Source organism: Castor canadensis, chromosome 11 (genome assembly GCF_047511655.1).
Source record: "Castor canadensis chromosome 11, mCasCan1.hap1v2, whole genome shotgun sequence".
Classification (NCBI taxonomy): domain Eukaryota; kingdom Metazoa; phylum Chordata; class Mammalia; order Rodentia; family Castoridae; genus Castor; species Castor canadensis.
This window is the reverse complement of record NC_133396.1, coordinates 50,715,488-50,731,100: the sequence shown is the minus strand read 5'-3', so window position 1 is coordinate 50,731,100 and position 15,613 is coordinate 50,715,488. Positions and strand designations below refer to the sequence as shown.

Below are 15,613 nucleotides of genomic sequence, written 5' to 3'. Positions count from 1 at the left end.
AACTTCCACAAAGGTGTGAGCATTTCTGTCTGGGAGGCTGCTGCCTCATCCTGGATCCTGGCACACAGCAGATCCCCAATAAACCTTTATTGAGGGAAAGGATGAGCTTCTAATATTCCCAGGTTTGGAGGACATAGCATTCTCCTGCCAGACTCTGGACTGTTGTCTACCGCCTCCCCTGCTCCATGCCACTGCCACACTTGGACCTGTCCTGTCTCTTCACCCCCAGGGCTACACAGGCTCTGAGTGTAAGAGTATGGTGGCCTTGGAAGGTCAGGCCAGGCCAGAGAGACACGCTGATTGCCCTTGCTCACATGGCCTCTTTCCTGACCTGGTCTGGGAGGCCTGGAACCTGGAGCTGCCATTTGAAACACAAGAGGGTGGAAGGGACTACCCATCCACAGACACATCCCAGGGAGGGGTGGGAAAAGAGCACCCCTGGGCCCTTCTGGAACTCAGCGTCCCCATCATGTGAGTGAGGGTAAGGAGCCTGGCCTCTTGGGGAGCATACACGGCATGTTCAGCAAGGGTGCTCGGCTGGGGAGCCTAGGGAGCCGGGCTGAACGAGTAATGGACTGACAGACTCACCTGCTGCATAATGTCCCGTTTCTGGTTCATGGCGGCCAAGTAGCGCAGAATCAGCTTCGTGGCCTCGGTTTTGCCAGATCCGCTCTCTCCGCTGGGTGGGCAAAGTGATAGAGGAAGCTTCAGCTTTTCTCTTTCTCTCTGGATCTGCCCTCAGCCCACCATGACACACAAGGACATGTTCAGTAGCTGGGAGTCAGCTCAAAGGTGCCTGGTGACCTTCCTGGTTTCACAGCAGGTCTGGCTAGATACAGACCTGGTGCCTGAGGTCCCGCCACTCACCTCCATCTTGAACGCAGTCTGGCTCACCTGATGATTATGCACTGGTTCTGTTTGGCATCGAGCATTTTGGCGAAGGCAAGATTAGCAATTGCAAAGAGGTGCCTGGGGAAGCAGGCACTAGGTGTTATGGGCCAGTCCTGCCTCTGAGGTCCAAGCCTCCCAGGAGCTAGGTGGGGGGTGCAGCTCTCTCCACTCATGCAGCCAAATCCTCCCCTCCCTCACCCTCATCCCAAGCTGCAGTGACCTCTGGAGGGGCCCATGGCCAGGCTGAGGGAGAGGCTGGGCTGGAAAGATGGACTGCCCACTCCCATCAGCCCCAACCCATGGCTGCCAGGGACCAAGCTCAGAGAGGAACCCCGGAAACCCCAGAAAAGTCACCTTCCCCAACCTGCGAACACTCACGGGGGATTCTCTCCTAGGGCCCGCCCAATGTACTGCTGCACCTGCTCTGGCCCGTAGATCCCAAACATTTGGTATGGGTTCACCGACACCAGGATGCTGCCAATGTATGTCTGCCGGCAGACAGTGGCCTCAGTGCCATGGCTCATCATGGACCTTTGTGGCACTCCCTTTTCTGCTCTGGGAGCCTGGAGTCTCTTTCCAGTGGGACTGATGTCTGGATGCCTGGCCTCATATTATCATCTAAAGCCCTCTATAGCACAAGGGGTTCTGTATTTTAATAGTGGGGTCTTTGGCACTGCACAGGCTGAGGGTTGGGGAGCTTTGGGTCAGGGAGATATGGAGTGAGCCAGGTCCCATGGCCATGATCCTGCCAAGATGGCTTTGTGGGCCACTGCCTGCCTTGTGTATTCATTGTCTGGCCTAGGCTCCAGGAGCTTCTGCCTCATCAAGGTTAAGCCTCTACTTCCTAAATCAGGAGGGATTCTGGGAGCCCAGGAGACCTGAGGTAGCCAGAGCCTTTCTTCATATACCTGCCTTTTGCTCTGTGGCTCCAGGTCCCTCTCTTCTGTCATTCTGGGATGGGGGGGGAGGCAGGCGGCAAGTCCCTTCCACTCTTACCAATCCCAGTCTGGGATCAAGGTCTATGGATCCCAGGACTCTGTAAGTTTTATCTATTGAATACATGGTGAGGGAAGGCATCACATATTTCTGGATTCCCTGTCTCTGTCTCTGTGCCCACCATTCTTAAACTGTTTGAGGACTTCCAATTTTAGAGTTCCAGGCTCACACTAGAGGTCACAGGCCTGAGCCTAGCAAGAGAAACCTGTACTTGCGCCAGCCTCAGGAGGCAGCTGCCTTCTCAAGTGGGGCCTGGGCCGGCCAGCCCCAAGACTTACGTAGATGAGATTACGTTCAAATCTGGTCTTGAGGTTGGACAGCACGGTGGTCTCCTGGAGGTCCCTGGAAGGCCATAGAGTGGTTGTCAGTGCCTCCAAGGGCCTGACTGGTATGCCCCCCCAACCCAGTGCAGCCTTTGGTTAGGCAGTCCTGAATTCAAGGCCTGTTTCTGACACTAATCAGCTGTTAAGTCATTGGGCAAGTTACTTCACCTCGCTGTGCCTCAGCGAGGATAACCATTGTACCTCCTTTGCTGGGGGCTGAGGGAGAAGCAAGGCAGCAGACCTGAGGCTGAATTGCTGAGATCCGATAACAATGGCAATCAGCAGAGCACCCCCCCAATACCCAGCACTCTCACAGCTGCTGTCTCCCCCAACCTTGTAAGGAAAAATTGAGGCACAAAATGGGGAAATGGTCCCCCAAATGGCGAGCAGTGGGTCTGGGATATGAACCAATGTCTATCTGACTCACAAAGCTTTGACTTGCACACATTTGGTCTTTGGTGATACTTCCTGATACCCATTTTGCAAACAGGGAAATTGAAGATCTGAAAACATTCTGAGAGGTAGATACAGATAGTCTGGGGAATGCTATGGTGACCCCTCATTGGTTACACCCACTCACTCTAGCTGCGTCATGTCCTCCACACCATCCTCCCTGCACTGCTCACGGGACCTCATGGAAGGCAGATTTCGGATGGAGTGCATCTGAGAGAGACAAGGGTGGGGTTGGTAGGTTGGAAGATACCCCATGGGTGGCCTCTGGCTTGGACATGCCTGGCTCCTGCTCCTATTGTCAGAGAAAGAACCCCACGACCAGGCCCTGTGGGTCCCACAGGCCTCCTTGCCTTAGAACAAGGTAGCCCCCAGAGCTAGCATGCAACCCTCACACACAGGGACATGAGTTTGCCCTCAACACCAAAGTGTCCCTGGGGAGAGTGCTCTGATGACCTCCAAGTGTCCTGCCCAAGCAGTGAGCTCACTCACGGACACTCATACAAATGCACGTGCAAAAGTGCCTACCCTTCCCAACTTCAACTCTCTCTGTGCCCATACCCTTCTCCCTGGCAGACCCCATGTATAGGCTTATGTGACAACTTAATGAATGCCTGTGTCCTGATACAGGGGGCCTCCAGGAGCACCGAGATGGAAACTGTTCCAGGACCATACCCCTGTGCCCATTCGGGGCACACGTGTGAACACTGCATATGGACCCACATGCAGTAGCATTTGCAGCTCTCACAGCACCCATCCACACTCCATGGTCTCAAAGGACGCTGTGGCTACCTATGCAGACCTGTGGTGCTTGGCTGGGGACACACACATGCGCGGGCCCACGCTTAACATCCACTTGGCAAGTACATGCGGGTGGACAGCTGGGGTCCTCCCACCCTTGAGGGGTCTTGAGAATGGGAGTCCTGATGCCATCTCCATGGCACCTGTGTATGTGTACACACATGCAGAGCGTGGGCAAACGACCCACACCCCCATGGGTGCCACATCTGCTCAGACTTGCCACATGCTTGCTCTCCTCATTGGGCCATGGTAGACGCTCATGCACACTCTGGGCACACAGGCACACAGGCCTGCAAGGCATTGCATAACTGCAAGCACACCCGTGTGCATCTTTGGCCTTTCCCATTCCAGCTGCACCCTCCCTGGGCAGGAAAGGAAAGGGGACACCAGGAGGGCCTGTGTGCTGTGTGCCCATCATTGGGCTGCTAAGTAGGGCACAGTAAGTATCACCCTTTAGGCCCTGGCCTCTGGCCCACCCATCTGCCCACGTGCTCGCCAGTAACCACAGACCCTAAATAATTCAGCCACTCACGTATTCCAGGGTGAGGAGGGCCCAAGCATCCTTGCCTCTCACCCCCAAGCGCCCTGCGCCCCGCTCTCGCAATGCTGCAGCCCACACGGCACGGGGTACCCGTCGCCGGGGCCAGGGACCCCCTAGCAGCCAGGCTGCCCCGGTTGCCATTGCCGGGCCTGCCTGGCTGCCCACTGCACCAGGCACCGTCTGCAGAGACTGAGAAGCATGCGCTGCCTGTTTGCCCCGCCCAACCTGGGTGTCCCGGGGGAGGCTCTGGTGAACACCTGCCTCCTCCCAGGGCCACCCAGGCTCAGGCTCGCATTCCACTATGTGCATGGCAGCCAGGCACAAGCTGGGCACCTTTCAGATGGGCTGCCTGCCTGCATCCCACAGGCAGCCCAGGTAGACTCCTGGCTCAGCCTCCATCCACAGCGTGGTCTCTGGGTCTCAGTTTCCCCACTTTGCAATGAGGAGCCTGGAAAATTGGGTCTTGAGCCTCCACCCTCACCTAGTCCAGAATCCTTCACAGGGACTTCTTGTGCTAGGCATCCCCTCATTGAGCCTCCAGAGGCTCAGGAGGCCCAGACTATTCTCACAACCTAAGATGGGGACATTGAGTCCCATGCAGGAAGCAGCTGGTCGAGGTTGCAAAGGACTCCTCAGATTACCTCCTGCCCTGCTTCCTAGGCCAGAATTCCCATACCCTCCCTCTGACCTGTTCCCCCATACCTTGTTCTGCCAGCTTTGGGGACTAACCTCTTTCCGGGGGCCTCTGAGGGGTAGGCAGGCTGCTCCAGGGCCCAGGTGGTGGGAATGGGAGCGGGCGTGTATTCGTGGCCAAGGCCAATGGATGTCTGCTGGTAGCCAGAAACGGGACCAGCGCAGACTCCAGGCTTGGCACTCTGGGCTGTGCTGCGGATCCTGGGCTGGCTGTTCAGGGGGCTGCAGGATAGCAGGCCCAGCTGGCTGAAAAGAACTCAGCCCCCGCACCTGGGGCATAACCACAGCAAACCGCCCAGGGCCAGCCTGGGGCTGCTCACTCTCCTTGAACAGGGGCACTGGGACCCTGGTGGGTGCCAAGGGAGCTGGGACTCTAGTCAGTGTCTTCCAACGACGCCATGGCGGCCATGTGGCCTTTGTCTGGTCACATGTGGCTAGTGGGTATGAAAGGCTGCGCCTCAATGCCTTCTGCTTTTGGGGGGCATCCTTGGAAGATATTGGGGTTGGGGGCTCAAACTCTGCTAGTGACTGAGGGTCCCCAGACATGGTTTCATCTTCAGGATTCTTGAGGCTTGGGCTGGCTGACTTGCTGAGCTGTCCAGGCCCTGGGTCATGGTGTCTGCTGAGGAAGACACTAGTTGAGTCCAAGGCTGGATCCTCAGGCTGAGGAGTAGAGGGTGGTACAGGGTCCATGTGCTGGAAGAAGGGGTTTTCAGGCACAGGAGGTGGCCTGGAAAAGCCTCGAAGGCTGCCCACACCTCTTGGCCAGGGGGAAGGTGGGCGCTCAGTGGGAGGCAAGTCCACATCCCAGCTGGGGGCCAGCGGGGGCACTATCCAGGGTGTCCCCGAATCCTCTGGCTCACGCTGGCTCTCCTGGTGCTCGAGAAGTCCCATGGCCGCCCTCCAGGACCCAGCCCTGGGAGGTGCATGAAAGGGCCGGCGCACTTGTGGTTTCACAGCCCGAGTGGGTGGCTCACTGAGGCGCCGCCATGTGTGTGGGAGGTGCGAGGGAAGATTGAGGGACCGATGCCGCGGGCCAGGGCCCATTGTTGGGGGTGGCGAGGGTGGTCGGGGAGAACCCAGCACTGGGGAGCGGGGTGGGCCCAGGTGCCCAGAGGCTCGGTGTGTCCCTGGGGGCTCCCGTAGTGATCGAGACTGGCGAGGCCAGGGCAGGAAGGGTGGCTGGAAGGGACCCCTACAGAGGGACAGCTGAGGGGATAGGGGCCCCAAGGGTGAGCGATAGCCTGGACCTGGCAGGCTCCTCAAGGAGGGCTGGGGTGAGGGCAGAGGAGGCCAGGCCCGCCTTCTCGATGCCATTGGGGAGGCTCTGGGGAAGCCTAAGGCTGCCCCTCGTCGGTGCGAGGCCCTGAATGAAGGGCGGGGTGCAGGATAGGCCAGCTGGTCTGGGGGAAGCTCTGGGCTTATGGGAGGGGGCTCCACAAAGGCCCACCAATTTGCCTGGGGTGCTAGGGGCACATGAGTGGGGGCAGCCCAGGGTGGCGGGTGCTGGTGGAGGGAACCATAGGGTGAGGCTGTCAGAGGCAGGCCAGAGAGAGTTGGGGAGAAGGGTGGGGCAGGCGGTGGGCCTGGCCTGGGGGGCTGCTGGGGTGCTGGAGGGGAGACGAATGCGCTCCAGTGGGCCAGGGTCCTGCGTGCTGGTGCAGGTGAGGGTGGCCGGTGGTGGGAGTTATTGTTGCGAGCCCGGGGTTGAGCCCGCCTCAGCATGATAGGCGTGTTGGGCCGGTCTGGGTCCATGCCGGCCAACTTGTAGCCAAAGCGTTTGTAGGCCGCCTCCCTGGCTGCAGGGCTCCCTGCTTGGGCCTTCTGGCTGCCTCTGAGGCGAGGGATGGGCTTCTTTCCTGACAGAGTCTTTTTGAGGAACCGTGCCAGTGAGGTGGCTGGGCGAGGCGTGGGGTGGCCAAACTCAGGGCTGAAGCCCAGGCTTCGACGGGCACTGAAGGCTGACAAGGCCCGCTGGAGGTTTCGTTGGCGTGGCATGAGGAAGCCCCAGTAAGGATGGGTGTAGGGCACTGGGGGCATCTCCTCTTCTTCCTCTTCTTCCTCTGCATCCCCCAAGGGCAGTGGAATGTCCAGGGAGGGGGGCAGGGGCACCTCCAGCTTCTCCTTCCCAAACAGCTTCACCTGAGGCCTGGGGAACAGGCGGAACTTGCGGATGAGGGATAGCTTGGACCTGGCAGGCTTGTCCATGCCTTGCTGCTCGAAGAAGGCAGAGCTGGGCAGACGGAAGGAGGTGCTCTGTGGCTCCCCACCGGTGTCCTCAGGTTCCTCCTGCTCCGTGATGTCATCCATGGGGTGAGCATAAGGGTTGTGGGGTGACAAGATGGGCGGTGGCACCCAGGGATATGCAAAGGCTGACTCCTCTGGATAAAGGTAGGGCACTTCAGGGGGGTAGATGGCCTCGTCCCCACTACCATAGATGCCTTCGGAATAGGGGACGGTGTAGGGGACCCCATAGGGATCAAAGTAAGGTACGTTGTAGGGAGCATCATATGGCAGGTCATAGGGTGGGTACGGCATGTCGTAAGGTGCATAGGGATCCAGGTAGTAGCTGTATGGGTAGGCCTCGCCCTCAAATGTGTCAGGATAGCTGTATGGAGATGAGTACCCTGATGGGGGTGCGTATGGGGGTTCGTAATCATCATAGCCGTACCCATATCCCCGGTAGAATGAACTGCTGTAGTATTCAGGGTGGTAGTAGTCATAGGGGTTTTCGGGTGGGTACCCATAGTAGTGGTCGCCATAGGGTGGCCAGGCTGGGCTGTAGGGGCCAAAGCCAGCCAGGTAGGGCTCCTGCTCCTCATAGTGGTACAGCGACTGCTGATCATAGTAGTCGTCGCCCTCACGGTGGTAGTCATAGTACTCGCCCAGGTCCTGGAAGCCCTCAAGCCCGTAAAATGACTTGCGGGAGCCGGAGTGCTGAAACGGGGCTTCATCCTCGAAGGGCAGGAAGCCCACAGGCTCGCCGGATGAGTAGATACTGTGGCTGCGAGGAAACCTGCGGAGCCGGCCTCCCTGCCGCAGGATCTCGGCACCAGACGGAAAGGGCAGTTTGCGCGAGCCCATGTGGGAGCCCGAGCGCTGGAACCAGGCATCCAGCGTGGCCTGCTCACTGCCTGACTCCTCAGCCTTCTTGAGGAGGAATTTCTTGGTGAGCCAGTTGATGGCCGTGGACGCCTTGCTGAGCGACTGGGCGCGGGGCCGGAGGCGGCCATAACCGCGCCGGCCTGGGAAACGGATCACCATGAAGGATGGCTTCTTGCCTTTCATTGCCCGCTTCTTCTTGCCCATGCGCATTTGTGTCATGAGCTTGGAGGTGGACTTGAGCACCGTGCGGGCCTTCTTCTTGCGCTTGGTCTTCTGGGGGCCCGTATGCAGGCCCCAGAAGAAGGCCGATGCGCTCCGGAACTGGCCCTTCTTGGAGATCTTGGGTGTGCGGTCTCGGAAACCCATGAAGAGCCGAGATGTGCCCTTCAGGCTCCGTTTGGGTTTCTCTGGCTCTGGGGCCTTCTTCCCCTTCTTCCCTTTCTTGGCTTTCTTCTCTTCATCTTCTTCCTTCGCCATTGTGGCCTCCTGCTCCTATGGGGCCTGAGGCCTGTGTCACAGATTCAGGGACTTAGGGACCCACAAGGTCTTCTGCCTGCAGCTGGACCTGCGGCTTCCTTGGTCTCTGAGCAGCCAAGACTGGCTGGGGTGGCGTGGGGAGGGACAGGGCCAGCATTCTGGGAGGGCGAATCCATAATTCATCTCCTCTAGAGCCGCCTTAGGTTTCACCCTCACTCTGTGGTGGAAACTATGTAAGTGTTGTTTACTGGGTCAGGGAGCCTGTGAAGCCTGTACTGGGGAGGAGCATCCTGGCTTTAGAGTCACCATGGCAACAACTGTGCTGAACCTGCTGTGCCTCCTGTGCCTCAGCTGGCTCTATCCCCAAAGGGAGGGCTTTGGTCACAGAAGTGTCATAAAGGAAGGCAGAGCCCAAGAGGGGACGCCATCTGTCCCGGATGCCCATACACCTGGCCCCAAAGTGGAGCCGGTCTCCTGAGCTAAGGACAGGGTGCTCAAAGCCCATCAAGTCACCTTGGAGGGAGGTGGGAGTGGGCAGAGCAGGTGCCCAGGCCTGTGGCCAGTGTAATGAGAGCTGGCTTGCTCTTGGGAGCTGAATAATGCATTGGGGAGAGCCCCACTGTCGCCTCACAGAGTAAGGCAAGGTGGTGGTATCTCTGCAGGCTATGGGGAGGGGTGGGGAGCAGAGTTGCAGAAAGGGAGGGCAATTCAGCCTGGTTCTGATGCCCAACTCTGCCACTGATTGGTTGTGTAGCCTCAGGAGAGCCCTTTGCCCTCTCTGGGCTGTGGTTTCCTCCTTGGTAGAATAGGAGGGACAATTTGTGCCCTGTCTCTTTCACCAAGAGGGAGCCAGACCTGAGGGAGCTTCTGAGCAGTTCAACAGACAGAGGCCTCACAGTGGCTCCCCACTGAGGCCCCCACCTAGTCCTGTTCTCTCCTCACCATTCCTTCCCTGGCTGCAGGTTGGACACTTGACCCAAGGCAAAGTGTCCACTGTCTGGTGATGACCAGTCAGACTTACTTTTGAAAATCTGCATTATAAGAGGGCTGGGCCGTGGGTGGGGTTCAGGGGTGGAGCGCCTGCCTAGCATACATGAGGCCCGGGGTTCATTCCCATTAGGAATTAGGGGAGGCACAGAGTGGAGGGGGAGGTAAGAGCTACAGCTTGTTAGAGGAGGTTGAGGACCTGAAGCCTCAGAACCATATTCCCCACCCCTTTCCTTGTCCTCTTCATCCTACTCCTGATCCTCCTCTTCTTTCTCCTCCTTCTCCTCCTCTCCTTTCTTTTCTTCATCATCCTCTCTCCTCCCTTTACTCCCTCCTCTGTCTCTCTTCTCTCTGCCCAAGAAGCAGGATATCCAGGGTCCACCATGGCTAAAGACTCTAGTTGATTCCAGGCTGCCCACTCACTGAACTTCCATTTAGCCTTTAGGCTCCAAAGCTAACTATGTGATTACTGAAAAGTCAGTATAGAGACCCATGAGCAGCAAGGCCATGGCCCTGGTTCTGCCATTTGCTGACCCTGTCCCCTCAGGGGAGTGACTTCAGTACGTCAGCTTCCTGAGCTGTGAAATAAGGACAGCAAACAGCCTCCCCTCTCTCCACTTCTGTCTCTCCTCCTCTTAGTCCCTGCCTTTTCACTTTCTCCCCAATACTTGCTTCTCCTCTCTGAGACTCACAGGAGTCTGGGAGCCTTGAAACTGTTTCACAAGCTGGGGACCAGTCATGCAGAGGGGATGAACCACTCAAGTTGCTGTGGGAGCTGTGCACCAGGCACTGTCTAAATACTCTGTGCAGCTGTGCATGGAACCGGCAAAAACCCTGCCCTCATGGGGCTGTCTGTGGTTGGGGGTGGTCAACAAGGAAAATCAGTGGACATGGAATGGGCCAAGTGGTGCTAAGTGCAATAGGGGGCCGGAGAAGGCATTACTAGGCAGGGACAGGGGCCAAGATCTTTGGGAATCAGACCAAGGGAGCACTGTGCAGTCCAGAGGTGTGGCAGTGGGCAGTGAGGACACAGGTGGACTTGGCAGGAGCTGTGGTTGAGAAGGGGTGAAATTTGACTCATCTTCCCTCTGACTGCTGCAGGGAACCAGGCTGCAGGGCACAGGTGGCAGAAATAGGCAGGCCGGTATGGAGGCTTGCGTGGTATTTCCAACTAGAGGAGCATGAGGTTTGCCCAGTCTGCTGCCTGGGGAGATGTGGAGAGGTAGCAGGATGCTGGCCTGTGTGGCAGCTGGAGCCAGATTTTGCTGAATTGCAGTGGGGTTAGGAGTGCTCTGAGGTTCTCTCACTAAACACAGAAAAGGTGGAGATGCCATGGACTGAGATGAGGGAGGCTGCAGTCAGAGCCGGCTGAGGAAGGATGACAAAAGTCAGTTTTGGACATAGTGACTGCAGGTGTATTTTGGCCCTGCTGGGAGCTGTCACAGACATTTGGGCTGATGACATCACTGTCCAGCTTGCATCCTCCACACTTCTGGAAGATCACACCAGGGAATGAGTGTCATGGAGGAGGAACCCAAGGACCAAGCACCAAGGAGGCTAGAGTGAGCAGGAAGGAAGCTGGGGGATGGCCTGCATTGGGGTCCTGGGGCGCAAATGAGAGTTTCAGAGAGGAGGCAGGCAGCAGAGGATGGAGAACTGACCACGGGGTGTAACTACTTAGCTACAGGAGTGACCGTGACATGGATGCTCCCAGTGGAGAGGTGGGACACGGGTAGCTACATCTGTTGGGAGGTTTAAGAAAGACAGGACTGTGGTGGTCACGGGGTGACTGTGAACATTGTAAATTCACCACATTGGACACTTTAGCAAGTGAGTTGTATGGGTTTATGGACTGTGTCTTGATAAAGTAGTCACAAGCGAGGACAAGAAAGGAGGGAAGACAGGCAGGGAGGGAGGCAAGGAGGGAGAGGGAGAGGAAGGGAGGGAAGGAAGGAGGGAAGAAAGAAGGGAGGGAGGAAGGGAAGAAGAAAAGACCCACCAGAAAACATCTGCTTCACATCCTGTGTGCACAGGGGACAGCAACGCTACATGTGGCCACAACACTCCCAACACATTCTGCAATGGAGCCACACATGGTTATGGGAAGAACGTGGTGGTGTCTATGTACTGCTAGGGAGGGAGCTTCAGATCTGCTCCTAGAGGAAGCAGGGTACATAGCACCCTGTTGTCCACAGCCCACACCATGTCCTTTCTTTCTTTAGGAAGGTGTGAGTGTGCATTGGGTCAGGTAATATTAGGTCATATTTGCTTTTATTTATGTGTAAAAATACTGCAAAAGATATAGAACATAAGACACGAGGGAGAATGGTATCTCACTATAAACTTTTCTCCATCAGTTTGATTTCTGAACCATAAAAATGCATCCTAATTCAAATGAGCTGACAAAAAAGTAATTTAAAGAGAAAGTAGGGGAAAAGACATGGGAGTAGGAGGTAGATACACCCATTTAGCGTGGCTCCCAGGAATAATGTGGAGGTCCCAGTCCTGCCTCCATCTAACATTAGAGGAAACCGAGGCAGAGAAAGGTCAGAGACTTGGGAGGAGAAGTGGGGCAGGGCTGTCCCTTTGGTCTCAAGGACACCTCCCAGAGCCACAACCTTGCATGCCCAGTGTGGGGGAGGGGTCCTTGGCTGCCTAGTGTTTGTTCATGAGAAAAGCGGAGAGACTCTCTTTATCCAAGGTTCCCCCAAGTTCTGCCACGAACCGTCTGGCAGGTATCTTTGTGCTCCAAAGCCTTGCTGGCCAGATGAAGAGACTGAGGGGTCTGTGGCACTCAGAGATGCAACCCAAGAGATGTGCCTCCCAGGGGGCCCAGAGGTCAAGGTCTCCTTCCAACCCCATTACCCCCATTTCTAACCCATGCCTGATCCTCATCAAGTCCTGCAGCCTCTACCCTGGGTTCTCTTCAGCTGTGAGTGTAGATGTCCCAGAACCTCCTCCTCCTGGGGCTAATGGGAGACTAAATGAGTAAACAGAGGCGGGCATGGTGCTGGCACAGGCTGTGATGTTGCTTTAATGGCCAACATTGTTGTTACAGCTGACTGCCCCATATGTTCTGGGGTGGCCTAGGAGACTGCTGGCAGGAAGGCCTGCCACCTGACCCTCCAGGTCTCTGGGGCCCAGGTTTCACCCCAGGCCAGTACCCAGCAGGGCTGTTACTTTTCTGGTGGGTTCTGGGTCTTCTAGAGGAGGCAACAGGAGCAAGGCTCTCATTCATTCCTCAGACATCGGCTGTGCACTTACTATGTGCCAGGCACTGCCCTGAGAAGGTCAGAGTGGAGTGGAATCAGACATGGTCTCTGCCTGCACATTGCCTAGCATCACAGGCTTCAAGCTAAGAGCTACACCCTCAGGAAGAGCTGTGAAGGTCAAGGCATGACCCCGGGCAGGTAAACACCCCAGGTGGATGTCCAGGAAGGCTCCCCTAAGAAGGTGACCCTGAACTGAAATCTCAAGATTGGGAGGGAGCTAATCACACTGAAGAGGGAACAATGTTCCAAGGAGATGGAACAGTATGTGCAAAGGCCAGGTGGTGAGCGGGGCTTAAAGGAAAGTCCTATACCTGGAGTGGAGTGATGAGGGTTGTGTGGAATGTGAAACAGCCACAGGATGGCTGGCAGCGATTGGTCACATAAGGCCATGGAGGTTGGGAAGCCACAACAGGTTTTGTTTTTGTTTTTTTCAATACTGGGGTTTGAACTCAGGGCCTTGAGCTTGCTAGCCAGGCATTCTCCCACTCAAGCCATACCTCCAGTCTTACAACAGGGTTTTAGCTTTGAGGAATGCTCTAAACAGATTTGCATTTTGGAAATAATAGTACAAATATCCAACACTGCCAGGTGTTTACTATGTACCAGACTCAGCACGGAATGCTTTCCTAGAATAGCTCACTAAATTCTCACTCATGTGAGAGTGAATTCTTCCCATTTGATAGATGAAAGGTTTGGTCTTTGAGAGGGTAGATCACTCAGAGAGAGGAAGTGATGGGTCCTGTGTCTCTGACTGCAGGGGCTGGGTTCAGAACTCCAGCCACACAGAGCTCATTCAAAACTCATTACAACCTCCTGAAGTGGGTATGATTATTTTCCCCATTTTATAGTTGAGGAAACAGGATCAGAGAGGTTTAGAGGTTTAGCAAGTTTCCTGAGGCCACATAGCTGGAACTCAGATTTGAGCCCAGGCAGGCTCAGGCTGACTCTGGAGTGTCCATGCTTTCAAACCACTGCCTCACTTTTCCTTTTTCTTGGAAAGAGATTTGTAAAAACACTCTAAGATGACTGTGGGAAGGTTGGGGAGGGGATGCACCATGCAGCAGGGGGAGGGACCAGCAGTTTGGCTAGGATGGAACAGCGCTGGAATGTAGTGGACACAATCAGAAAGTAAAACAAAGAGCCCCTGGGGAACTAGAAGGGGCTGAGTGATGGTTCAGCTAGGTAGACAGGATTGGGGTGGGCTTGGTACAGCTGGACCAGCCTGGGATTGCTGAGGTGAGGGGCAGTGTGGGAATACATGTCCACTCTGGGACATGGTGAGTTTGCGTGGCAGTGAGAAAATGAGACAGAAGGTCAAGGAGGTGTTTGTTCCCAGACCTGGAACCTACAGGGATAGTGGGTCAGGCAAGATGGAGGCAGAAGGTGAAGGGCTGCCTAGGAGAGGGACAGAGTGAGCAGAAGGGGCTGAACAGGCTCTGTGCCTATGGGCTCTGTGTCTGAGGAGAGGAAGGAGGGGAAGAGGCAGAGGAAAGGGAGGAAGGGGAGGTCAGGGAGCTGCAGCCAGCCATGCTGAGCCTGCTAAGGTCAAGAATATATGACTTACAAGTAGTGGCTGTTTAGCTCAAGTGTTGCAGAAAGTGAGGAAGGCGAGCCTGGTAAGTTAAGCCATGAAAGAGAGGTGGCAAGAGGGGAACCTGCCTGGGGCTCTTAGAGAAAAGGCCACCTGAGGATACAGCCTCCTGGAGTCAAGGGGGCTTCAGGGGAACCAGCCCTGCTTACACCTTGATCTGGGCCTTGTGGCCTCCAGAACCATGAGGAAGAACCTTGTTGTTCAAGCCACCCGGTCTGTGGTGTTCTGTCACGGCAGCCTGGCTGACCAAGACAGATTAGCTGGCAAAGCAACCAGACAGACCCAGGTGTAGAAGAGAACAGAGAGAGAGAGAGAGAGAGAGAGAGAGAGAGAGAGAGAGGTCATCATGGAGTATGAGGTCCCAGGCCATTGGCCACAGCCTCTTCCATGCTGGAGGAAGAAGTGAATGTAGTGAGCTGAGGTGTTTGGGGAAGACAAGTTTCTGGCTGGGATTGGGAGGTAGGGGAGGGCTGCATTCCCGACTCCAGGGGAACCTAAGCATTGGCACTCCAGGGCCAGGGGTGTCCAGTTCTTCAGGACAGATGAGCCTGGGGTTCCTGGCAAAGGAGGGTTCTGAAAAGAGGAAGCCTGGAATCTAAGTTGGAGAAGAAGGGATTGGAGAATTAAGGCACACAAACACCAGACACCCAGGTGGACATTTGTCCCCTTTCTCCTCAGATGCAGGCCAGGCCGCTCTCCACTCCCTTGCCACCCTAAGGCTGGGTGCAGCGGTGCTGCCTCGGTACAGGCCTGAGGGAGGTTGCAGACCCCTTCCTGTGGTGGCCAGGTGAGCAATGAAAGAGAGGCTGAAAGGAATAAGGCCCAGCCCTAGACTTCACCCTGGCACTTATGTCAGGGGCTCTGAGGGTGCTTAGGGGATTCCCTAGCCAAGGGGCACCATGACCTGCCATTTCACACTGACCTGGGTGAGCACAGCTACAATCCCTTTCTTACATGCAGGTTAAACCACATGATCACAGATCCAGACAGCCCAGGACACATAGAGACAGTCTGAATCCAGACATACAGAGCCAGCCAGTAAACAAGCCATCCACAGTTGGAGCCTCAGATCTGAGCCCTCACTATCTGAGGCCCCTGGACCTCTGACTGGCCTTCTACCCTTTCCTAGACAGCCTGGGAGCCAGAACAGGCCTGGATTCCACCCATGGCCTAGATACAGCCTGACACCCCAGAACCCAGGGCCTTCTTGGCCTCTCCCTGGGCTGAGGCCCTACCTAAAAGATGAGGAGTAGGAATGATCATCACCCAGGTTGGTACCCTCCCTGAGGGCCTCGTGGCCAGGCCATGAGGCACTAGGAAAGAAGCCGAGGCAAACTAAACCTTTACTTGTCTTGGCTTCCCTCAGCTGCCAGGGGACTACAAGGCATTATGTCCATTTTATAAAGGAACTCAGAGCGGGGCCCCACAGGGAGTCAGGAAGGCTAAGGCCCAGCTCTGCTGCTGTCCCTTTCCCTCTTCTCTGCCA

The 15,613-nt window shown here is 56.1% G+C and overlaps 1 protein-coding gene across 2 annotated transcripts in view; it reads right to left on the bottom strand.

The window, feature by feature from the left end:
• Positions 1 to 8,277, bottom strand: part of Myo15a (myosin XVA) — a 53,955-nt gene extending 45,678 nt beyond the window's left edge. For both annotated transcript variants that reach the window (XM_074046671.1, XM_074046672.1), the window contains exons 1-6: positions 4,705 to 8,277; positions 2,791 to 2,873; positions 2,166 to 2,229; positions 1,270 to 1,379; positions 895 to 969; positions 589 to 679 (exon numbers count right to left, since the gene is read on the bottom strand). In XM_074046671.1, coding sequence (XP_073902772.1) covers positions 589 to 679; positions 895 to 969; positions 1,270 to 1,379; positions 2,166 to 2,229; positions 2,791 to 2,873; positions 4,705 to 8,277 — 3,996 coding nt within the window. The remainder of the gene's footprint in view (positions 1 to 588; positions 680 to 894; positions 970 to 1,269; positions 1,380 to 2,165; positions 2,230 to 2,790; positions 2,874 to 4,704) is intronic.
• Between the last annotated feature and the right edge of the window lie 7,336 nt (positions 8,278 to 15,613).